We start from the raw sequence: 23,429 nt of genomic DNA, 5'->3' as shown, positions 1-23,429 counted from the left end.
GCTGGATGATAGAAGTACAGCCCAATGTAGAGTACAAATGCAGGTTGTACAGCAGTTAGAGCTACAGGTAAAATAAAATTTATTTTAATATTACCTCAGTATTAATCAAATCCAATTCTTGACAGCAATAAAAAATGAGTTCTGCTTTTCCCCCTGTGATTGAAAACCAGCTTTCAAAACCTTCTTGTAGTAGTTTTAAAAACCATCAAAAGGAACTGCAGCTTCATTTCCTCTTTCCTAAACCATAACTTGCAAAGAAATAGGAAACTTACCCAGGCTGACTGATTGGAAAGCCATCAGTTTGTATCTAATGCTTTTATACCCACCCAGGGGGCTGGAGGGGGGCGAGGGGAATGTGGTCCTCTTCATTTGGAGTTGTTGCTACATGGGGGAAATGGTTGATGTTTATTTCCAAACGCTGCATGACCTGGATTGTTTGGTGGTCTTTCATGTACTAATACTCTCCATGTTGTTTTATTATTATTATTACTACTATTAATTATTATTACTATTATTTTTTTGCCATTTGTGGAAAATATTTTTTTTTTTTGCAAACTGCCAAAAGGGGGTAAATTGGAATATATTGATTGTGATGCCAAGGTATGAGCTGTTTGTGTAATTGCCTTTCCAAATGCTTCTGAGTCCTTTCTGTCTCCCTGCACCTTGCTGCTCCGCCTGGGCAGCTGTGACAGTGTGTCTGTGTGTAGGCAAGAGGTTAGCAAAGAAGGGGAAATTAAAACAATGTTGTACATTATATAGTTACCAGCTATTGAAAAACCTATTTTGTATGCAAGACAGCAGTGTAGAGATATATGGAAAGCCTTGGGCTAAGTACAGAAGATAATTACATTTGGAATTTTACTGAGTTAAGTCATTTATAGCTTCAAATAGTTGGAGAGAAAAATCAGCAAAACCACACTTAAACTTCTTGTTGTTACTTTTCAAGATAAGCATTTTTTAAAAAATGCTTTTTATCTTCTTATCTTACAAATTACCCTTTTTCTTTCATAGATATTTCCTAAATTTTACTTTCAGGAACACGCTGGTCATGACACTCTTTCACTATTAGCTGAAGCAATATAAACTATTTTAATACAAGTTTTATAAAAATCAAACTACCAGTCATAAAATATCAGAGTCTTGCAGAAAATGTTATAAGAAATGGTCTGTTATTTTAACAAGTTTCTTGGGAATTAGGAAAAGAAAAATAAAAATCTACAGTCTTCCTGGTAAACTGAGATATGAGCTAATCTTTCACCAAGGTGCAGTAATATTGAGGCTGAAGGTAAATCTAGATTCCTCAGTTACAGTCAGCTTGAAAAGCATTAATCCTTCTCTCCCACAGTCACTGGGAATGGAACTACAGGAGGATGCACTGTGTTGGAGAGGGACAGGACAGAGATACTTGGTTCCCACCTCTCCCTAAACCCATGCCAGTATTTTTGAAAGGTTTATCAGCAGTGCATTCTGCTAATTGCTCTAAATGACTTAGAGTTACAGTTTCACACCCATTTAGTGCTGCCAGTGCTCAGAGTCATTACAAGGGAAGGCAGCATAAGGTCCACAAGACAAGACCATAATTTCAAAGTGGTGTGAGGCCAGAAAGTTCTGGATTTAACAGTCATATAAGGTAGGTAGGTTGAGCTGGAGGCCTAATTTAGGCAGGAGTGTTGATGACTGAGTGAGGCCATCTCTGCATTGGCCAGCAAGGACAGGTGCAGGGGGAGGAGGGGGGTCCAGCTTCTGAAATTCTGCAGCTTCCCTCTTCTCCCTCTCCTTTCATCTTGTATCAGTCCTCTGACAGTTAAAAAAAGCCCCTAATTATGTAGAAAGGTTTACCCTCCAGTCCCTAGTTTGCCTGGCTGTGGCCTGTTTTTGTACAGAACCATAGCTAAACAAGAGTGTGGTGCCCAGCAGTGGGGTGTTCAGTGGGGATCACTGAGCTGATCCTCAGGCTGTGGAGCAGTTACCAGAGAGTGATGACAGGCCCTCTGCAGACTGAGTTTTGTGAGTTAGATAGAAAAGGGACCCACAGCCTTTACCCCTGGTCTGCTTTGCCTAACAGTGCAGATGGGAATTACCAGCTTCAGGGTCCAGCACCAGGGCAAGATCTACATTTCCCACCATTTAATGCATGTACAGCTCCATCAAAACAAATTCATTTCACCTGAGGGATATATTTCAGGTTTTGAGTGTGATGGACCCAAATGCTATCCTTTTGTTGTTGTTGCTTATGCTGTTATTTTACTCATTATAGTTTTATTAGTGTTACAGATAAGTGTAATATCCTCTAAAGTAATTTTTAATCAACATTTTGTAAAGAAACAGGTCAAATCTGTTTTGTGTTTGATTGCAAATGCCCCTTAGCAGAAATCTTGAAGTTTGGTCTTAGCATTTCCATCACAAACATAATTCAAAAATCACAGGCAAGGTAGAAACCTTCTCACATTTTGCTTTGTTTAAACCATCTTGACAAGATCATTTTTTGCCATTATAAATAGTGAAAATTGTGCTGCTGAGTAAAACACAAACACAGGAACATACCCCTGTCCTTAGCTAGATGTTAGCTGGAATAGGATATACATTTTGCTACCTTTGAGTGGGAAAACATTTCAGGATAGCAACAGGGCTGTGATGAGTCTAGAGAAGTGTCTCCTAATGGAAGAAAACGAAGGCAGCTGGCCATTTTCAGTGCAGTGAAAACACTGTGTGAGTCTGTTTTCCTGCAGCATCCATTGACACGTGGATTCTAAACCTTCCTAGTGCACAGGCCAACCAGGCACAGAATGGGAAGGATGTGTTTTGGCTGCCTCTTGTATTGCCTGTGACTGGCTTCCTTCACCTTTGTCCTTGGTCTGTCCAAAATCCTGCTGCTGAAGAGATCTCCTGTTCATGTTGAATGCCCTCATTGGGTTTTCATTTTCCCATTCCTGATTCTTGTCTTTTTTTTTTTTTTTTGTCTGGTTTTCCTCCTGTACAATTTCTTCATCATCTGTGTTTCTAATACCTTTCCTCTTGTTCCTTGGTCACTGCCTTGTCTGGAGCCCCTTCTGGCCTCTGCTTTCTGTGCTTCCCTCTCCTGCCTTTCCTACTGGTATAGTTTTAGGATTTAACTTCTCCAGGGCAAGCTGTGTGTCTTGGTGTCCACATTTGCAGGGCTCATACCTTCCTCTGGATGTATTTTTGGGGGAACCATAGTTAGGCAGTCACATTATACATCCAGAGGTGAAGGAAGTCTCACAAAATGAGGCTTAGCACAGAGAACTGGGTGGCTGTCTGAAAATTCCCACCATGCAGAGCTTTCCAAATGGGTACAGGAATAAAGAAGGAATCTTCAGATGGGACTGTGTTGTGTTCCTCAGGCCCATGTACAGAGCAGATTCTTACCTCCATGTCAGAGCTGTCCTTGCCCAACAACATTTTCAGTAGATCAAAAGCATTTTCCTGCCTGTTGACTATAAATTCCTATTTCTGGACCATCTACACTCCAGTGATTGCCACCAGTGAGAATTTGCTTCCACCAGTGGCTGAGCAATCCCCCATGGCTTCTTTTGTTTGACCCCACTGACCAGAGGGGCTACTAGTGACACTCTAGTTTTATATCGCTACGGCTTCCTGACCTAAGGGAAAAACAGTTTAAAGAAATTCTTCAGATTTTTTTACTTCTCTTCAGTGCTTTGAAACCGAGAGACCTCTATTTTTCATAATTTAAACTCCTGCCTAACTGGGTGAGTGTTTGAATTCCTAGACTATGACAAAATGCTAGCGTGTGTCTGCCTGAAATGTCGAGAGGATCTTTAATAACCTCCATCCACCAGATTCGGCGTTAAAAGCATTGCTGAGACGATGAGTGGAAACACTACAAACAAGGACCCCGGCGGTGGGAGGGAGGTGCCCCTCTCCCTCTCTCCCTCGCCCGTGGGGGCTGGAGGAAGCACAGCAGGGTGTGCCCTGTGCTGCCCGGGTGCCATCCCCTCCTGCCGCCACGCCGGGGCTGGCAGGAAGCTCTCAGGTGCCTGCCTTGTATTTATTTTGGCTACGAGATGTTGTTCTTCTGCAGTAGCCTGCAGACCAAAATCTTAACGCACAGATGACCCCGCCAAGCAGCCCGTGTGCCCGGAGACTGCTAGGAATGAGGGATTGCACAACAGAGCTGCACAGCTATTTCTTGGCTTAATTTGTTTTGTATGAAGCACAGCAGCTGAGGGTGAGCCCTCTCCTTTCTCTGGAGAGGTTCTCAGAGGACTCTCAGAGGGAGAAGTTCCTGCTGCAGCACTGAGATAAGAGCCTGGCGCTGCACTCAGCTCTCCTGTGAAGTGTCCAGCTCAGATCAGGATGAGATTGCAGGAGATCTGCCATAGGTGTCAGGTTTTTCTCTCTTGCCATTGAGGTTTTTGACCAAAAGAAGAGGAGCCATTTGAAAAGTGCAGTGACACCATTTTTTCCCTTTATTTCATTCCTGTCTTGGAAACTTCAGTGCCAAGTTTTATCCCATCATGGCACAATCTCAAACCCCTCCCCTTGCAAAGAGCAGGACAACCTTGGCCGTAAGGTTATGAGTGGGGATTTATGATCAAGTCTCCTTTTATACACACTTAGCCCCACTTTACTGTTACAAACAGATGACGATGATAAGGTGGGCAGGTTGTTTTAAGTTTTGCTGGAATGTGAGCACAGTTCTCCTCTTGGCATCAGCAGTCTGGCTTGTCTAAAGCAAAAACAAAACTCTGCAAAAACTGGCATTTGTAAGAACCTGATTCAGGTCCTCTTGAAAGCAGCAACCTTTATGTTCAGCATGCAGGTTAACAACACCCCTTTTTCATTAGTATTCTTAATATCTTTCCACTGTAATTTTTTTTGAAGAGTAGCTGGAAAAAAGTCCCATTCACACATAGAAAAAAATCCCTTGTTTCCAAATATAATGAAATTTAGTGTCTGTCCAGTACATTGAAAGGTTTTGGGAAGCTGACCAGGCTATGGATGCATACCCGTGATCCAGAGATTCCAGCTGTGTGGATCTCAACCATAAAATACTAGAGACATTGAGAGCAGGGGCTTCACCATAACTCTTGGCCCTGAAGTGGCTGATGTGAAAGGATGACGACATGAGTCCTGCAGCATTGGGTGCCCAGGGATGGGTGGTTTGAGGTGATTACTGCTGCTTTCAGCCTTTCCCACCCCACTGCCTTCAGCCAGAGGGATGCTGGCAGCTCCCACAGCAGGTCCTGCCCCATGCTCAGGTGCCCAGCCTGGCTTCCCAGGGTGACCCACTGAGGGCTCTGCCACCTTCTCAAGCCAAACCAAGGTGCTTTTGGACCCAAGGCTGCCTGCAGAGCCCTGTGGAGGTGCCTCGTGTGGTTAACCACCCCAGCTGTGCTCGTTGCATGTGCCACAATGCCTGTGGTTGATGTAAAGCCACAGCCCATCTGTGCCACTCGTTCTGTGCTCTGAGAGAAGGAAAACACATCCTAGAACCGCTGCCTTGCTTTCCTTCTGCTGAGCCTCCCGAGCTGGAGTGGGGCTGGTTAATAAACATGATTCACTGTTGTCTTTTAGCTGTCAAGGCTGGAGTGAAGCTCTTGGTGCCAGCAGGTCTAGCTCTTCTCACTCGAGGGCTAATGCATTTTGCTTTGGGAAATGGTGACACCCAGCACCACACATTCGCTTTACCTCACGAATAGCCCATATACAATTTCCAAACTACTCAGCAATAAAACTCTTCTGTCTCATGCCTCGGTGCCAGCTGTTTAATTAGGAATAAGCAGAGGCTGGGTTTTATTTGTACGACTAACAGAGGGTTTTTTTTTTCTCTCCTCTTCCAGCTTGCAAAAGATAAAGAGCGCCTGCAAGCCATGATGACACACCTGCATGTGAAGTCAACTGAACCAAAAGCCACCCCTCAGCCCGTAAGTACTGAACTGTGGTGAAAGCAAAAACCAAACCTCACAACAAACTTCTCTTTCTTATTCCCCACTGGAGCCCACGCTGTGGATCCTGGCCCATTTCAGAGCCGGGTGTGGGGAGGAGATGGGAAGTGCAGCCGGGTTTTGTCATCCCCCTCTCTTCAGGGAGTTTCAAAGTCCAGTTTGGTTCCAAAGCTGATGCATTGGGCCTTTTTCTGGCCTCATGTAACTTGCTTTGCATCAGTCTGACTTGGATGAAATCTTAGGAAGTGTTAGGAAGGAGTTGTAATTAAATTATATGTAGTATATTTATTTTGCTTTCTCCCGGTCTGACAGACATTCACTGTAGAAGTGACTCTAACTGCACGTTCTGATGATAATCACGGTTACCCGGTATCAGGTTTTATACTGTTGAAACTGAGAAAGGAAACCTGCTCTACCCCAGATTGCTCTTTGAAGAAGGGGGAGTAGGGGAAGCAAGTGGCTTTGCAGCCCAGGAAAACTCCTGGTTACCCCCAATCCCAGGAAAATCCCCCATCTCCTTCCCTGACTGAAGGGACTCTTCTTCAGCTGTTGTTTTCTATCAACCTCTTAATGCTGAAAATGTTCCTGGGAGCTTCCAATGATTATTCAAAATGGAGAGAGTGCTTTGCTTCTTGATTTTAAGATTTGTAAGATTTAAAGGTACACTGGCTTTATTTGATTTTGCTTTGAGTCATTGTGTGAAAATTAATTGAGCGTTGACAATCTATAGTTAGTACCAGCAATTTTAATCAATATGCAATGATGCAGCATAATGACAAAGTATTGGTTTATCTGTTTTGACTGATTTTTTTTCTATAAATAAAGCAAACACACACCCATATATGTGTGATTTATGGTGATAGAAATAAAAAGGAGTCAGACTATTAACCCAGCAAATATGGTAGCCTGCCAAGATGCAGTTGGTAGACAAAATTAATGTCTGAAACAGAACACATTACAGAGATAGAGAACATAAAATCATTAAACACTTCGCGCACACATTTTTACTAGAAAAGGATTTCTCAGTTTCCGTGTAGTTGGAAATAAATGGCTGCAGAAGTGCATAGGGAGGCTACTAGATAGAAAATTGCAGGCTATTCAGTAACACTGGAGCAGATGTCATAGTCAACGGGAAACTTCCTTGCCTTTTTGAAGAGAGTTGAGTGGTAGGTACAAACCCTTCCATTTAAGTTGTTGAGATGCCTAAAATTGCTTGGTCTGGTGGACACCAGCCCTCTAGAGTAGAAACTACTGGCAGTGCCTATAAAAATAGCATTCTTCCAGTTCCTCACATCCATCCCAGCCCGAGTGCAAATGCTTCAGCGCATTGTTGGCAAAGTGCGTAGACCCAACAGAATGGGGAGGAGGTTTGGTTTCTATAGCTCTTACTGGATTAAAAATTAAAACAGCGGAATAATCTGGGAGTCTCAAAGCACTCTGCCTTGAGGCCTTTCATAACAGCAGTGCCCCTCAGGAGGAAGGATTACAAACTGAAGGGAGGAAATCATCAGAAGGAGAGCGGTGTTTGGCAGGGCTGCTCGTGATCGATGCCGGGCCGCCGAGGGCAGGGAGCTTTGGAGGGTCTCGTCAGCTGCGGAGATACCAGGCGGTGTCGCCATGAAGATTAGTGTTAACAGCTAATAAACAGGGAAAAGCAGAGGGAAAAAAACCCGTGAACGCAGGGGGAAAAGGGCTGTCTTGATTAGTATTAAAAATGTTTTACATTCTGGAAAATTATAGCTTTGTTGGGGACCTCCTACTAAATTTATTTTTAACTGCTCTATTGAAAATTCTGTACCACTAGTCAACATTATCTCTCAGTTGCTCAGCACAGTGTTTCTTTATTAAAAGAAATAGGCATGAATATTTTTGACTGAAAAATTAATAGCTTTTGAATTCATACACAGCAGGTTTTCTTTTGCAAAGAAGTCCAATATCGCTGCACAGCACTTCTATAACCATTTATTTAGAGTCCAAGTCAAACCTTTGACAGCTAGAGCAGTGTTACAAGCCAACATAAAGAACTCCAAGATGTAAACCAACAATAGGCAGTCTGTGTGAGGTTTGCCATTGTCAAATACATAGATTGTTTGGATTAGTTTATGTAAATGTACTGTTGTATTACCCTTTGGAAAAAAAAAGATCACATTTGTGTATGAAAAGTGGTTTCGTTCACAGGCAGCATTATAAATTCCTTATCCTTTAACTTACATGTTAGAAGTAAAAATTGGTGCCTGACAGGCCTATATTGTGTGGCACTCTGTTGTTGGATTGAAACTGCCTTCTTTTCATTTATTGAAATATAGAAAAATTTATTATAGATACCATCTGATAAATCAGAAATTATTAAAATATGTATAGGTGAAGCATTTGAAAATTAATTATAAAATGTAGAAGTATAGTGTTTTGCATAAATTGTGCTTTCCTAGTGAAAAAAATACACAGGCATTGCATAGACTCTGCTAGACCCTCATCCTTTTAACTCAGTGGGATAGGACTTTGGTAAAAAGATCTGATGACCATTATTGCACTGCAAAGTAGTCTTTACATCCAGTAATTAATTTTTTTTCTGCCATCGTAACTAATGCAAGGTGTGTGTTAGAACTAATATATTATGGTATTCAGTGATTTTAAAGGAAAAAGTGTCTGCAAATCCAAACATAGCAGTGAGTTGGGATTTAAAATTACAGCCTTTTCATGACTGAGGAAATGTTTTTATTCTGCTTAGAGGATTTTAATGCTTGTTTTAAACTATTTTGTTACTGTCAGGCAAGATGGTACATGAGCATCTGTGTTAACCATGTGCCATGTGTAGTCCACACTGACCACTTGTGCCATCTTTGCCTTCTGGGCTTCAGACAGTAGCTGAGTGTGTGGTGTTGGACCTGTTTGGACCACAGCCAAATTATTGAGGGTTGTGCATCAATTCAAAACTCACCCAGCTCATGGGAAGAATTGTTTGTCTGATTTAGTCATGGCCATCCATCCCATCCCCACCTTTGGGTGTCTTTAGCTCTTCACAGTAATTTTGAGCTTGGCAGGGGTGATGGAATGGCCCCTGCATTTCAGCCCACCAAGAAATCTGCTCAGTAAAGCTCTCTAGTCCTACTAAAGTCGATGAGATTTAAGCACATTCCTCTGTGGTGTAGTGGTGATGGCCCAAATCATTGGCAGACTGCGTGGGCAGGAAGGTGCTGTCGGTGTCTGGTGCTGCTCCCCAGGGGCTGCTGGGCAGGCAGGAAGGGGTTTGGGGTGCAGGGGAACATCCCAGGAACTGGGGCAGTGCTCAGGATCCCCTTTGAAAACACCCAGCTTTATAATGAAAATGCTGAGCAGCAGCAGTTCAAAGAAAACAGAGCTATCTCAGAGCTCAGCACTTGGAGCAGGCAGCGTTGTTCCTGTCTGTGCTACATGTGTTGTTTTGGTGGGACCGAGGGGCCTGAGTGAAATGAGAACAAAGCCATGAGACAGAATAGGCTGTGACGTGTTTTGGTAAGGTGAACTTTTTTTCAAGGTAAAAAAACAAAACCACAACACAAAAGCCGGAACAGCGATTTCTCAGGAACTGTCATCCTGGTTTTGCTATTAAGGTACCCCCCCGACATGCTGTTTTCATCGGTGTTAGCCATCAGCATAATAGGTTCAAATGGAAATGTGCTTTCTTCTGCGAGGATTAACTTGTGTTGAAGTTCATAGGAAGGGAAGGAGAAGGAAAAAGCATCAACCAGCAAGTAATTCTTCGTACTAGGTGCTGTAACTATCTTTTAAAAATAGACAGAAAACTTTTAAAGGCCCTTCTGGCACTTTAAATAAGATGCACTGTTAGATATCCCTTCTTTAATGTATTTTTTTTTACCATAACCATAGCAGTTATGATTGTTTTGAAATACTGTTTTTAGCAACTGTAATAACAAAGCATTAAAAAAAAAAAATCTTTTAACTGTTGAGGTAATGACTGAGCATTTTAGCTGCTGTAGCCATACTTTATAGTTTGAAAAAATAACGATATGCAGCAATAAAGAGAGATTCTCAAGCACAACAAAAGCTGTTTTTATATACTGGTTTTCATTAAGTCTCACTCCTCAGCTTCAGTTTCCTTAGTATTCCTGCCAATAACAACACCTGCTAAGTGATTGCTGCCTGCCAGGCTCTGCATCCAATACACTGATGTGTCCAGGCTGAAACAGGGAGAGGAAGACACGGCACTGAACAAAGTTTTAGGCCCAGTATTACTTTCTCTCTCTCACACCCTCAATGTCAAGAAAAGGAGTTTATTCTCTAAAGTATTCCAGTCCCAGTAGCTCAGTGCAGATAAGTCCTGAGCCTCAGCTGGGCCCAGAGCAGCAGCACCCATTGCAGGGGAATCACTGGGTATGGCCTCACTGTGACCCTTAGAAACTTTTTTTTCCCTTTTTTAAAAGCGTTTCAGTGCTATTTTATGTGCAGCCACTATTGTCATGTAAAATATTTACGCAAAAAGAAATCAGACTTAGTCCTAGTGGGAGAGCCACTAACTGGAAATCTATTTTTTTAAACCGAGTTACCTCTGTCTTGTTTATATCTAAAGAAAAAAAGTAAATTACTCAGTTTTCACCTTTTATGGGGAGACATGACTATTTCTTGAAAGGAAAGGTTAATAATAAAGTCCTAAGCAGGATATTGAGCACTGAGATAATTATGGCAGTTATGAATGACCAAGTCAAAACAGTATGAGCAAATATTCTCAAAAACCAAAACTCAACAAAGCAATCAACAAAGTTCAGTGGTTGAATTTGAAGAATTTTAGGACTTAACATCTGTTGTGAGATGTGCTGGTTTTTGCTGTGGTTTTTATGGGGGGGGGCATTGATGTTTTTTTAATTCTTATTTTTGGGTTTGGTTGTTTTTTGAAGGCTGAAGGAAATCCTCCCTCCCCCCTTTCCCAGGACAAATATTACAAAAACATTTTAACTCCTTGGTGTAGGGATGAACTCTGAGTGCCCACATTGCTGCAGTGCAAGAGTTCTTGCTTGTTGAAGTGCTCACTCTGTGGCTTGGGTTCCCTCCCCTCTGCCAGCAGTGATACTCATCCAAAAACTACGGTATGTGGGAAACAGCCTGTGTACAAAATACCAATGCGAGCAACTTTTCTAATCATAGTAACTTGTTTTTAAATAGCAAATGCAAACAGGGAGAAACCATGTAGAGTTTCCATCAGGAAAAGAAACCCTCCCAGCCCAGTCCCTCCCTGATCTTTGCCCTGCACAGTCATCCACGGCCGCTTCCACGTTTCTAATTGACGCCAATATTAAGATTTAATAGTTTACCATTCAGATTAATAATTCAAGATGGCAACAAAACCAACACCATTCATAATTTGTTATTCTGCTCTAATTCACAACGGATTTTTCAGCCTTGGCGCTATCGACGCAACAAAGGAAGCGGCAGCGAAAGGCTGTGGAGGGAGTGCAGCCCTCTCCTCCCTTACCCTGGCTCGGGTTTGGGGAACCCAGCTGGAAGAGGAGAGTGTCATCAAATAAAACACGGAAAACGGAAAAACTTCGCTAGCGATGGACAAGGTCGTGTTTCATTAACTTGTTGGTTCAGGCTCACAAATGGTCGTCGGAGGTGAAACGCGGCAGACTCGCTGCGTTCCAGCTTTTTGTTCTCTCTTTCCTCACAGACTGCAGTCATGTTTAATTTGGAAACTGGGCTCCTTTGGCAAATTAGCAATTAGAACAATTTTGTGGGAATATGTATATGTGTCATTAGGTTTCCTGCAAATTAATAGCGAGAGCAGAGGTCAGGCAGAAATTTTCCACTTGACTGCAGCTCCTCTGTTGAGATTTGGCACTTTGTTTTGGAACGGCCACAGCTGCTCAAAGCCACAGTCTTCCTTTAGGAACTGTCTTTTAATTAGTTTACCTCATAGCCATTATTACAAATATTACTGCCTCCCCTCCTTGAAATAAAATTACTGTTTCTACAAAATATTCCGGTGACATCTTGCACCACTGCACATTGATGGTGGGGTCACTTGGATGCAGCGTTTAATCATTAGATCACCTCCATAAGCATCTCCTAATTAGAGTCCTTACAATACAATTTTATCTGGTAATTAGCTGAGATTGGCTGCTTCCTCTGTAGCTTATTAGTGGCAGCCCAGCAGTGGGTGTGAATCACAGTGTCATTTGTCAAGCCTGTTAAAGCCCCCCCCTTTGCTCGTCCTCTTCTCTGTTTATTCCTAGTCGCTACCTATGCTGTAAAGCCTAAAGAAATCTAACTCGATTCAGATTCTTTAAGCAGGGAATGCTGACCTTTGTGGATCCTTTCTCAAGCTTCCCTAGTAGAAACAGATTAAATGTTAAGTTTTTACATGCTGAAAAAGGAAGGGGGCTCTTTTGAACTGGAGTAGTTGGGAGCCATAATGATGAAGCAGGAGCAGTGATCTTTCCAACGGGAGGGCCCGGCTGCCGAGCCTGCACTGAGAAGGGCACTTAAAATTGATGCAGATTTCCTCGCAGTTATTGGACTGTTAAAATGTCCATTTAGAAACTGAGATAAAATACAGTGGATTTAATTTCATGGTGAGACCTGTCAGTTGCACTATTATTATCATCACTGGTCCTTTTATCATATGTAATAGATGGATAGATGGATAACAGGGAGACATTACTATATATATGTCCCTAATCAGTGTCCTTAAATCAGGCCAGTCAATGAGCAGACTGGGTGGCACATGGTGGCAGTGCATAGCACCAGGGGGTTTTAAACCTCTAGAGAAGTGGTGGTTCATGCTGGAGCTGGGATCCACACCTGCCTTTCACCACCTTCACCATCCTCTCTGGGTTCATGCTCCCTGGCTTTGCCATGAAGTGTTAAATATTTCCCACTGGAAGGCAAGGGAATTTGTAAGCCCCTGCAGGGAAAGGTGTGTGTTTGCAGGTCTGCTGCTCACCACCTTCTTCCCTTGAAGCAGCATCAGGGCTGTGCCAGGAGTTTGTGGCTGGGGTTTCCCTCAGCTCCTTCTCACTGTCAGGAAGGACAAGCAATCACAATTTATCTTCCCTCAGCTGAGCCCTTTCTGTGGGCGATGGGCTTTTTGTGTTGGTATCCTCTCTGTAATACTACAGCTCTTTATTTTCCACTACCTTTGTTTGGGATAAATCCTATTATTTTTTAAAAGAAACATTATTTGTGGCTATTAACTCATATGAGGAATGCTAATAGGAGTTTTCTTATCTGGTTACTTCCATACAAGGAAAATTAACACAGTGCCTTATGGATAAACATGAGATTTTGGGGGCATGGCTGCGTCGTGTGCCTTGCCTTCATCTCAGAAGGTTTAATGTCTAGCAAAAAAGGAATTTTAATCATGAACAAAAGTTGTAAAATTCTGGCCCTGTTAAATTCAGTAGGAATTTTGCTACCGACTTCAGTGGGGTCAGGATTTCACCAATATTATTCGTGAAACCGCCGAAGGGAAGGAAATGTGGAAGTAGTCAAAGAGCCCTTTTCTTGGTCGTCTTCTGTGATGTTGTAGTTAAGGGATTGGATTGTTTGTTTAAAATACTTCAGCAGCAGCAACCTCTTGGGATGGGGCGTCACCTTTCAAAGGACGTTGTAGGGCAGAAAGAAAGGGTTGGGGAGGAATGTGGATGCTGGTTATATAAATAGGTGGTGTATCGAAAACGGTCGGGTTGGAGCTGGGTTTGATACCCAATCCTGGAGGCAGGTGTGTTTTACAGCCTGCTGTGGCACGCTGCCACACCAGTGGGGCCAGGCTTCGTGCAGGTAACACCAATGCCTTCCATCCTAGGAGGGAAAAACAGAGTGGTGCCACTTGTGCTGGGCTGAATGCTCACAGTATTTCATGCACTGTGATTAATTAAATTATTCCAGTGTTAACCTACTCTGGGCTTTGCTTTTAAAATGGATGAACAGAGAGGGAAAAAAAAAAGAAAAGGCGAAATGCTGAAGAGGGAGAGATTGTGTTTCTCCCTAGCATGTCCCTAGGAAAGTCTTGTCTTTTATTTTAAGCCTGATGCCTTCAATGAAATATCCAGGAAGACTGATTAGAAGCCATGCATAATGATAGCATGGAAATCAGAGAGGTGTGGGGTTTGGACTGTGAAACAATGAAACTTGAAGTAAAATATTAAAATGATCATGTACTGTGCGAGATTTTCTATTAAGATTTAGATAAAAATTCATGATTTGTTCTTTAGGCGGCAGGCTGTGTTGCTCTGTTTTTTAAACCCATTTGGAGACGTATATATGTAATTATTATTTATTTCCCTTTGCTGGCTCTTAACGGAGATGTTACAGCAGCACTTTGTGCTGAAGCTGCAGTGTCTGCTGGTAACTGAGGGACACTCCAGCATCGAGGGTTTCCTCTGCAGCCCTTAACCATCCAGAAATGCTGTTTGTAACGACCCCCTCGTCCTTCCCTCCGCAGCTGAATCTGGTATCGAGCGTCACGCTTTCCAAGACCGCGTCCGAGGCGTCTCCGCAGAGTTTACCTCATACTCCCACCACCCCGACTGCGCCCATCACTCCCGTCACGCAGGGACCGTCGGTCATCACTACCACGAGCATGCACAACGTCGGACCCATCCGGAGGCGGTACTCGGACAAGTACAACGTCCCCATCTCTTCAGGTAACGGGGTTCTGCTGGCACAGCCCCCGCCTTTGCCCGCGGCCCGGCAGCGTCGGGCTGTGATGATAACAGAACAACTGCTCTCATTTAGCAGATATTGCCCAGAACCAAGAATTTTATAAGAACGCAGAAGTTAGACCACCATTCACGTATGCATCTTTAATTAGACAGGTAAGCTGAGCCAAACACACGCGTCTGGATTAGGAAAAAAAGTATATCTCCCTATATGTGCTGGATTAAATAGATTTTCAAACCTTTGGTATGTAAGCATGCTCAAATGCTCAAACCTTTACTATAAGGGTTTTTAGAACTGCAATATATAACATAATTGCTTTTGATTAAGTATTACAATACGATGTGATTATTAGGAAATTCATTTCACACAACAGTGAAAATGAGCCTGTTTAAAGATGGCAAGTCAATTATCACAAGCTACAGTAATCTCTGATCCCTAGAATTAATCTGAGCTCTAAATAATTACTGAGCTTTAATCAGCTAGTGAAATGTTTTGCATTTCTCTTTGATTCTGCTTTATGAATGACTAATAAATTAATATTTCTGTAAGGAAACAGAAATAAAAACTCAAAACAATTAGATAATTCCATTTTGAATTTTGCCATTGAACTGTTAAATACAGCCATTAATCTTAGTTCACATTGTGAAAACCCTCCTTTCGATTTCTTGCTCCAAATCTCTTCTTTTTCATTCTTCCTTTCTTCCCTTTTTTTGTATTTGGCAAAGTAAAACTGTGAGCTGTGTTTTGTACTGGTGTGCTGGTAACTGATCTTGCAATCGCTTTGCTCCACAAGGCCATCCTGGAATCTCCTGAAAAACAGCTAACACTAAACGAAATCTACAACTGGTTCACGCGAATGTTCGCCTACTTCCGACGCAACGCGGCGACGTGGAAGGTAAGGCTGAGCCCACCTCCTGCCTTTGCTCTCTGCCGTGTACAGAGCAGACCTTGCTGATGACATAAATTGTCCCAACGTGAAAATGGGGACATGAAAAATTTAGATCGGCAGTTGTGACACGCGCCGGGTGCCTTATCTGCAGGAACAATTTGATATTTGGCAGAAAAAATTCCTCTGCCTTTGAAAACCACTAATTGAATCCCCATTATTGGCTTTTATGTTCTGTGATTATGCCGTGAGTTCCTCTGTGTGGTTGCTACGAGCAGGGAAACTCAGGCTCTTCAGCCGGAACATATTAGAAAATTTAAAAAAAAAAAAAAAGGAGGTAAAGTTCTCGTGTCACTAGAAGATATACTATTCATCTTTTTAGCTATTCAGGTTTTAATCATGACCATTTTTTTCCCTAGGATCTATAGATCAGTGGATTTCTTTCCTCAGTTGATTGACTCTTAACTACATAAACAGCTGTTATAAACTTCCTCTCTGTGTTTTTTAATCACACAGCAGAAGCTTATTGAATTTAATATGCAAGAAGCAAGCTCCTCAATGAGAAATGTCTTTAACAGAAAAAGACGTGGGGTTTTGCACTTTAATTTCCTTTGATTACTGTCACACATACTGTTAGATCAGAGGTTTGGGGCATTAATTTTATTCTGTATTTTGGGGGGCCACTCTTTCTCTTTAAACATAGCACTTTAATAGTCATATTGACTTCTGAATCCAGAGCAATCACAAATGAATGATTCAAATAACTGGATGTTGTGTTGCTGTAAAAACTGTAAGCTGGTGCTTGGAATCTCTCTTAATCCAGACAGCACTGTTGTTCTCAAACAACTTCAAATGACCAGGTAGTATGAATAGGTCCCATACATGCTGTTCCATCAGCTCTTTCTGTTTTTCCTGTCCCAGCCTGCATTTAAGATTAATTCCTTCAGCGGATGGAGCTAAAAATGGTCCTTGGAAGTTAGCTTGGTTTTTAGTGGCATGGTTTTCGTTTCATTCAGACCCCAGCACAATTTTGTACGTTTTCAGCCCTGGTCTAGAAGCTCTTAAGTTCAGGAAAAGTTTCTGTGATTGCTGCTTTGATTCTTCCCTGCAGTTGGAAAACATGAGCAGTGCTCAACTTTGCAGCTTCCTTACTATCCAGAAAGGAAATTAACTTTCCCTGATTTAAGATCCTTTTAGACCTGCCTGTCTTTTGCTGCTGGAGTGCTTCCAGTAAGGCTTTTCAGCAGCTGCAGGTGTGGGTGCTAAAGTAAAAATCCTATTTAGTTCCAGCAGCAAAGGGAAGTGGAGGGAGGAGTGGAAGAAGGCAGCAGGCAGTCCTGGCTGTATCTCCTGTGAGCCTAGTTTTGGGAATTAGCTTTTGGCATCCCAAAAATCCAAGTCCCAGGAGCCAGTGCAGATACAGAAGAGCAGCAGAGATGCTGACCTGTAGATTCTCAGGCTTGTAGAAGGATGCTGTGTGTCCCAGAGAGGCAGATGCCATCTCCTTGGACACCTTGACCTTATGTGGGTGTCCAGGTCCTGCCTCATGTAACGGGAAAGAAAAACTTCACCCCACATCCACCAGCACCAGCAAAATAGACAACTGGTTGGAGTAGTGCAGGTTTTTGTGCTGGAGACTGCTCAGATTTCTGCCAGCCCCCAGGAACAGCAGGGATGAAAATGCAGCTCTGGATTGGCATGATGGGAAGCCCACGGGGTGCAGAACGAGCACAAGGGGCTAATTGCAGAATCAGAATAATTTGAATATATATGTGCTGATTTGTGCTCACCTCCAGCTAATGCTTAGGGGGCATTTGGGTCACTGTTCCCCAAGTTTAGGGTCAGGGTTTGGTGTGGACAAGCTTCCCTGAGCTCTATTTCAAAAACAGAGAAAAGTGCAAGAATAAAGACCTTTAAAAACTGAACCTCTTTCCCAAAATGCAGTATGGCAGAGCCCGAGCAGTTATTAAAATAACAAACCCTTTCATTTACTACATTCAAGCATGTTCAGGGTAATTTTTCTGCAGAAGTGGCTTGCATACAAATATTTTTAACAAGGTAAATATATAATCTTACAATAATAGCTCCTAATTTTTCTGTTAAGCTGATTGCTGGTGCAGCACTGTGAACTGGTTCTGACAGGTCAGAGGCAATGTCTGTTTGCTTTTATTTTTTGGAGTAATTTGCTGGCACACAGTCACAGCCATGAGGCACAGGCTGCAGGTGTGGCTCTGACACGTTGGGGTATTGTTCACATAAAACTGTTAGATAGCAAGTATCCAGAGGCAGGGGAAACACAACAATTTTTTTCTGACATGAGTTCCTTAAATAAGTGATCACATGGAAAATAGAAAATGAGTGCAGCACTTCATGGATGTCTTGTAAATATTCAACTTCTCTGTCTCAACATATCCAGCAAGAGCCCTGTCCCCACAGCCTTAAACATCAGTTGCAAATGGACTCCAAGAGAACAAGAACAGTCTGTGAAGTATTTATCCAACATTAAATTTATTTAACAAAAAACACAAATATTCCTGCTCAACCCTGTCTTTAGAGACTATTTACAAACTCTCAGGACTCCCTTCGCTGGGCTTTGCCGTGTGCGTTTGATCAACTGCTGTATGAACCACAAGATCAGCTTTCACTGGGGGAAATAGCGTTATTATTCTTACATTTTGCTCCAGACTTGACAGTGTTCCCATTTTCACAGGAAACTGCCTGAGTTACCCAGATGTGGGCCAGCAGCCCTGTGTCGGGTTGCAGTAGTGCGGCACCCACCAGCAGTTGCTGAGCTGGCTGATTTCAGCTCGTAAGGTGTGGGGCGTTTACATGTTTTTCCTCCACCTCAAAATCAGGGATTTTGCCAAAAATGTCAACAGTACTGAAATCTGGAAGAGGTGGGAGGGAGAAAAAAAAACCCATTAAAAAGTAAGAGCAGAAAGAAAAAAATAAGGGCAGAAGGAAGCAGGCCTGATGGACAGGTTGACTTCCTGCTAGATTTTTTCCTTGCTGAGAGGAAAAGCATATTTAAGGTTTATTGTTGCACCAGTTCAGAAGCAGATCGATGTGGAAAAGCTGAAGTGCCTGGATCAGGCACCTACAGACAGAGATGTGTTTGCACTCAAGCATCTGCTGAGCAAAAGCAGCTCAAGCCCCAAATCTTCCACTCCTACCAGGGAGGGAGTGTGGGGACTGCACTAGACATGGCAGGGAGGTGGAGGGGGAGCAGAAGACTCTTTGTGTTCCCCTCCCAGCACACACACCACCGCCTCCTGATTTACATGACAAATGCTCTATGATACCCTTTGTTTGCACAGTGATTTAGACATTCACTACTAGAGCTCCCTTTCCCCATCCAGACCCCATGTTCATGAAAAAAAAAAGAAGAGGAAGATGTCGGAAGGAAAAAAAAATTGTCGTCTCCTGGTTGCCTAGACCCAGGCCATGTGTTTGGCTGGCTTTGTGCCTGCTAACGAGTCAACCAGATTGACTGAATCAATGGTGCCAGTGAGGATGGAGTTTGCTTGCCTGCAGATTTTCAGCAAATGGCTTCTTCTGTTTTTCCTGTTTCCCAAACCCCTTTCAGCGGTGCTGGGAACAAGCTCCACGTACAAATTCCTATGAATTCCATGCACAATGGCTTTGTTGAATCATAGAGTCTTTTAGGTTGGAAAAAACCTGTAAACCCATTGGGTCCAACTGTTGTTGCAGTGTATTTGCTCAGGAAACTCCTGAAGCAGGGACGAAGCATAACACTCCATTTGAGGAGTAACAAGGCTCTCGGCACCCTGGAGCAGGGACAGAAAAGCCAAGAGCTTGCCATGCCTTAGTGAGGTGTCTCATTGTGTCTCAGCACGTTGGAGGGGTTGGCCGTGCTCATCCTTCCCAGCATGGAGCTGCAGGGTGGACATTCAGGCACTGGATGCCACGAGCACGGGTCCCTCTGGGTGATGAGCTGTGGGGATATTATCACTTTGTTTCAGAGAGCCCTCCTCATGTTTTCACTTGGCAGAGGCTCAGATCAGTCACTACAGTAGTCTGCCAGAAATAGGAGCCAACTTCCATATAAGAGCAAGCCGTGGAGGCAGGAGTTGGTGCCGGCTGGCCGGTGGGGTGCTGCCGAGCCCCCGGCCCGTGCTCTGGGTGTGGAGGGAGCTCCAGCACCTGAATCACATTAGCCCAGCTGTGGGAAACCACAGCAACACCAGCTCCTGTGCCTCACAGCTAAATCCAGTCGACTGTACTTACATAAAATCTTTTCTGTTCTTTCTAACTGCTTTCTTTTCCAGGAGGGGAGAAATTTCTCTTTGCAGGGCGTATATATATTTGTTTTGAAAAAGTCTAAGCAATGTTCCTCTTGTGTTCTGTATGAAATGTGCTGTATTCTACAACATGCATGCTTAAAATTGTGGCTGTTCTCAGTCACTCTGGGGATAATTGATAAGAATAACGTGAATTTTTAATCTTGGGTTTAAGCTTTCATATTTATTTTGTCTTTGCAAAATAAGATGTAAAGAGCCGGGGAAAGCGAGCGGGTGCGGGGAGGGGAAGGGGCTTAACATTGCAAAATGAGAACTGTCAAGCTGACTGTGCTGCTGCTGTTCTTGGACAATGATGAGCATTTTCTCATGGAAGGTTTTTGAATGTTTTCTCTTTTATACTTGCTGCAGAATGCAGTGCGTCATAATCTTAGTCTTCACAAGTGTTTTGTGCGAGTAGAAAACGTTAAAGGGGCAGTATGGACAGTGGATGAACTAGAGTTCCAAAAACGAAGGCCACAAAAGATCAGTGGGTATGTCCACCATGTTTGAACTTCTTAGCCTAGCTCGGATCATGCTTACAGTTTAACGTAGAGGCTTTTGGCTGCTAGCTGGTGTTAGACCAACCACAGGTGGTTTCGCATTGTCTCAGTTAAGGGAAACCAAGACAAACATCTCATCACTACTGTTTGTATGCCCACCAGTACCCTGACCCTGCTTGCTTGGTGTTTGTTGCATCACATGCTAGTAGCTTTTAGGTGGCAATGCATATTAACCCTCACAAACCATTTGCTTATGCTTATTGCATTTTATTTTCTTTTTCCTTTTCCCTGTATTTGATGTCTGTTCTGTCCCCGATCCCGTGTCCCTTTGTTTCCACTTCATCTCCTTTGCTGCTGCTCTTGTCCCAGGGTGCCATTCGCACCAACCTCTCACTGCATAAGTGCTTTATCAGAGTAGAGGATGAGTTTGGGTCCTTTTGGACTGTTGATGATGAAGAGTTTAAACGTGGCCGTCATATTCAACGAGGCCGTCCTCGAAAATACTGCCCTGATGAAAACTTTGGCGAGCTTGTTGCACAGTAAGAGCTTTTACTTGCTTTAATTTTTTTTTTCTGCTGTTGCTTTGCTTTGCATGATTTACCCATCTCATGTAGACTTGCATTTCACAAAATAGTGTCATCACCTTTGCTGCTAAAGAAACTAAATTTTTGGTTGTTATGTGTATTTTGTGTGTCCTACTCTGATAATCCAAATGCCTGTAGTAAAAACTCTACTCTGACATGTTTGTTAAAGCATTTATTTATAGAGCAATGTAGACTAAGATAATTATCCACGCTAGCACAGATATACTGCTGTAGACGTGTCAGGAAGACAGATATATGCCAGGAAGGGTTTCAGATAAGTTTTAATTCTGATATTTTCCTTTGCTTTATATTGTATGCTTTGTTTTGCAACTCCTAATCAGAAAAAGTAAGGTACTTACAAGAGAGAAATGCTGAATTCACTTTAAGGAGTTTGAAAATGCAGTGAGACCAGCTGTAAAGATTATCAACAGGCCACTGTGTGCCTACAACAACCATGCATCAATATTCGTGGGCTTCCCAGAGGGATTTTCTTTGACCTTTACTCGAAGGCCATCTCTCCTGGACAACGGATCCTTGCTGGTCCCTGTGCAAGGAGCTCAGTTAAGACTCTGCTCACCATAATTTATCCCCACGTGAATAAAATTAAAATAAAAACATGCTCACTTAGTGATAAAACTTATGGGGGCTACTTTGCATGGGCATTTTTTCTGCCTAGTTTCTGTTTAATGATTTTTAATTTTTTTTTATCTCCTGATGGAACCGGTGATATTGGGATGCCTCCTAAAGAGAGAGCCCATGTGGTCCCCATTCCTTTTCCTCAAATCTGGCCCCTTATGTAAAGGTGACAAAAATAAAGAGGCCAAAATAGCACACCAGACTATTTTTTACTAAAAATGGCCTTCAGGGCAGTGTGGTGGTTTCTGCCTGCCCTTGAGCCTCCATGCCCACAGGCTGCTTGGGGCAGTGGTGTGGATAGCCCTCACAGTGGCCATTGGCATGGCAAGAAATTACATGGAGCAGATAAACCCTCTCATCGTGGTGCCTCCCTCCACTGGGAGAGACTCCCTCCCCTCCATTGGGAGAGACTTCACTGCCAGCAACTTGGAGAGTCATTTGGATGAAGCAGAGTTTAAAATGTCCCGTGATGCTTTTGATCATTGCCTCCTCACGAAGGACCTTCACGTGGTAACGGGCTCCCAGACACGACGAAAATTGGAGAATTTCTCCTGAACACAGCTAAAATGAGCAGAGATGCCAAGATGTGCCACTAACGCAGGGTAGTAGAACACATGGCGAGGTAACGTCAAGAGATAATGATGTTCCTTATTTAGTAAAGGCAAATATGATAACCATAGCCGAAAACTCAGATATTTTCTTTAAATTAAAAAAAAAAAAAGAGAAACGAAAGAGAGCTCGTGTGGAAAACCAGTCTCAGCTCTAGTTTTCTGGTGGGGGAGGAAGCATTACGTGCTTGAAACGCTGGCACAGAAGTTGGTTGCATTTAACTCTCTTTTTTATGTTTTTCTTATGCAGTAACCCTTCTCTTATTAAAAACATACAGACCAGCCACACCTACTGCACACCTCTCAATGCTGCTTTACAGGTAAGATTAATGACTGTAGCAAATATGCAACAGAGGCGTGTGTCTTCCCCACTCATTTCAAAATATATTAGCCTTGCTCTAATTAGATATTAAATTTTAATTCCGTTAAACTTTTTTCTTAAGTGCATAAAGCATCATAGTCCCTGGAGGCAAACACATATCAGGCTGCTTCAGCATTAGCTAGATGCTTAGCATTTTGAATATTGTGGCAAAAAAATTAAAAGTTCACTTATTAATATTTATCAGCAGTATCATAATTTCCATCCTCTTATTTCAGAATTTCACTTGAGGCAAAAATACCACAAGTGTAATTACTCTAGCACAGCTATTAATGTGCTGAATGATAGGATACTGTGGCACGTGACCTTCTATTGTTCATGGCTTTAAAGAGAAAGCAGATCATTTTTCCCTCTTTTCTTTTAAGGGCTATTTTTGCATATCTTCCTATTGTTGGTAAAAAATAAATGGTGCAATTCCTATAGAAAATAAAAGATCATTTTTATTGGTTTAAACTGTAATAGTAAGACAAAAATTCAGTTTTTTCACGATGCAAAAATACACAAAGTATGGGTGCAGAATTAATAACTTGCAGCCTAAAAATGTCCATGTCTCCAGCCCTTTTTCCTGTGCCCTTTTTCCCCTTTCAATAAATTCCTGAGTCAATCTCAAATACCCTAGGTGAAGTCAGTGTTCTCTGCATAAATCAAAGACGCAAATGCATTACCATACCCTGATTTGCAGTGGGGTCTGTGTGTTTGTGTGGGGGTTCAGACCTGGTTTATATGTTATGAATTAATCCAGGAGGCAACACCATGCATGGTTGCACCCCAGGTACTTCTTGGGGTCACTTCTCTAGAAGTTCACTGATGGCCATAGTTGTTTGCTTGGGCAGTCATGTTTTATAGAAGGTTTAGCAGACTTCTCTTTTCAGAACCAAGAAACAAATTATTAGGAGGAAAGTGATGTTTTGCCTTTCTTCTAATTTTTTGAGTTTATGCAGTAACTCCTGCAA

The 23,429-nt window shown here is 42.6% G+C and overlaps 1 protein-coding gene across 27 annotated transcripts in view; it reads left to right on the top strand.

The window, feature by feature from the left end:
• FOXP1 (forkhead box P1) overlaps nt 1-23,429 on the top strand; it is a 377,944-nt gene that overhangs the window by 340,835 nt on the left and 13,680 nt on the right. For 21 of the 27 annotated variants that reach the window (XM_064433035.1, XM_064433036.1, XM_064433037.1 and 18 more), the window contains 7 exons: nt 1-67; nt 5,823-5,906; nt 14,365-14,566; nt 14,658-14,737; nt 15,376-15,477; nt 20,639-20,808; nt 22,348-22,417. The exon at nt 1-67 is cut by the window's left edge and continues 21 nt beyond it. In XM_064433035.1, the coding sequence (XP_064289105.1) occupies nt 1-67; nt 5,823-5,906; nt 14,365-14,566; nt 14,658-14,737; nt 15,376-15,477; nt 20,639-20,808; nt 22,348-22,417 (775 nt within the window). Of the gene's footprint in view, nt 68-5,822; nt 5,907-14,364; nt 14,567-14,657; nt 14,738-15,375; nt 15,478-20,138; nt 20,261-20,638; nt 20,809-22,347; nt 22,418-23,429 lie in introns of those variants that run through there. The other 6 variants (XM_064433062.1, XM_064433054.1, XM_064433052.1 and 3 more) reach the window with 4 other exon arrangements.

This window comes from Passer domesticus, chromosome 9, assembly GCF_036417665.1.
Source record: "Passer domesticus isolate bPasDom1 chromosome 9, bPasDom1.hap1, whole genome shotgun sequence".
In the NCBI taxonomy this organism is placed as follows: domain Eukaryota; kingdom Metazoa; phylum Chordata; class Aves; order Passeriformes; family Passeridae; genus Passer; species Passer domesticus.
This window is presented reverse-complemented; position numbering and strand designations above follow the sequence as displayed.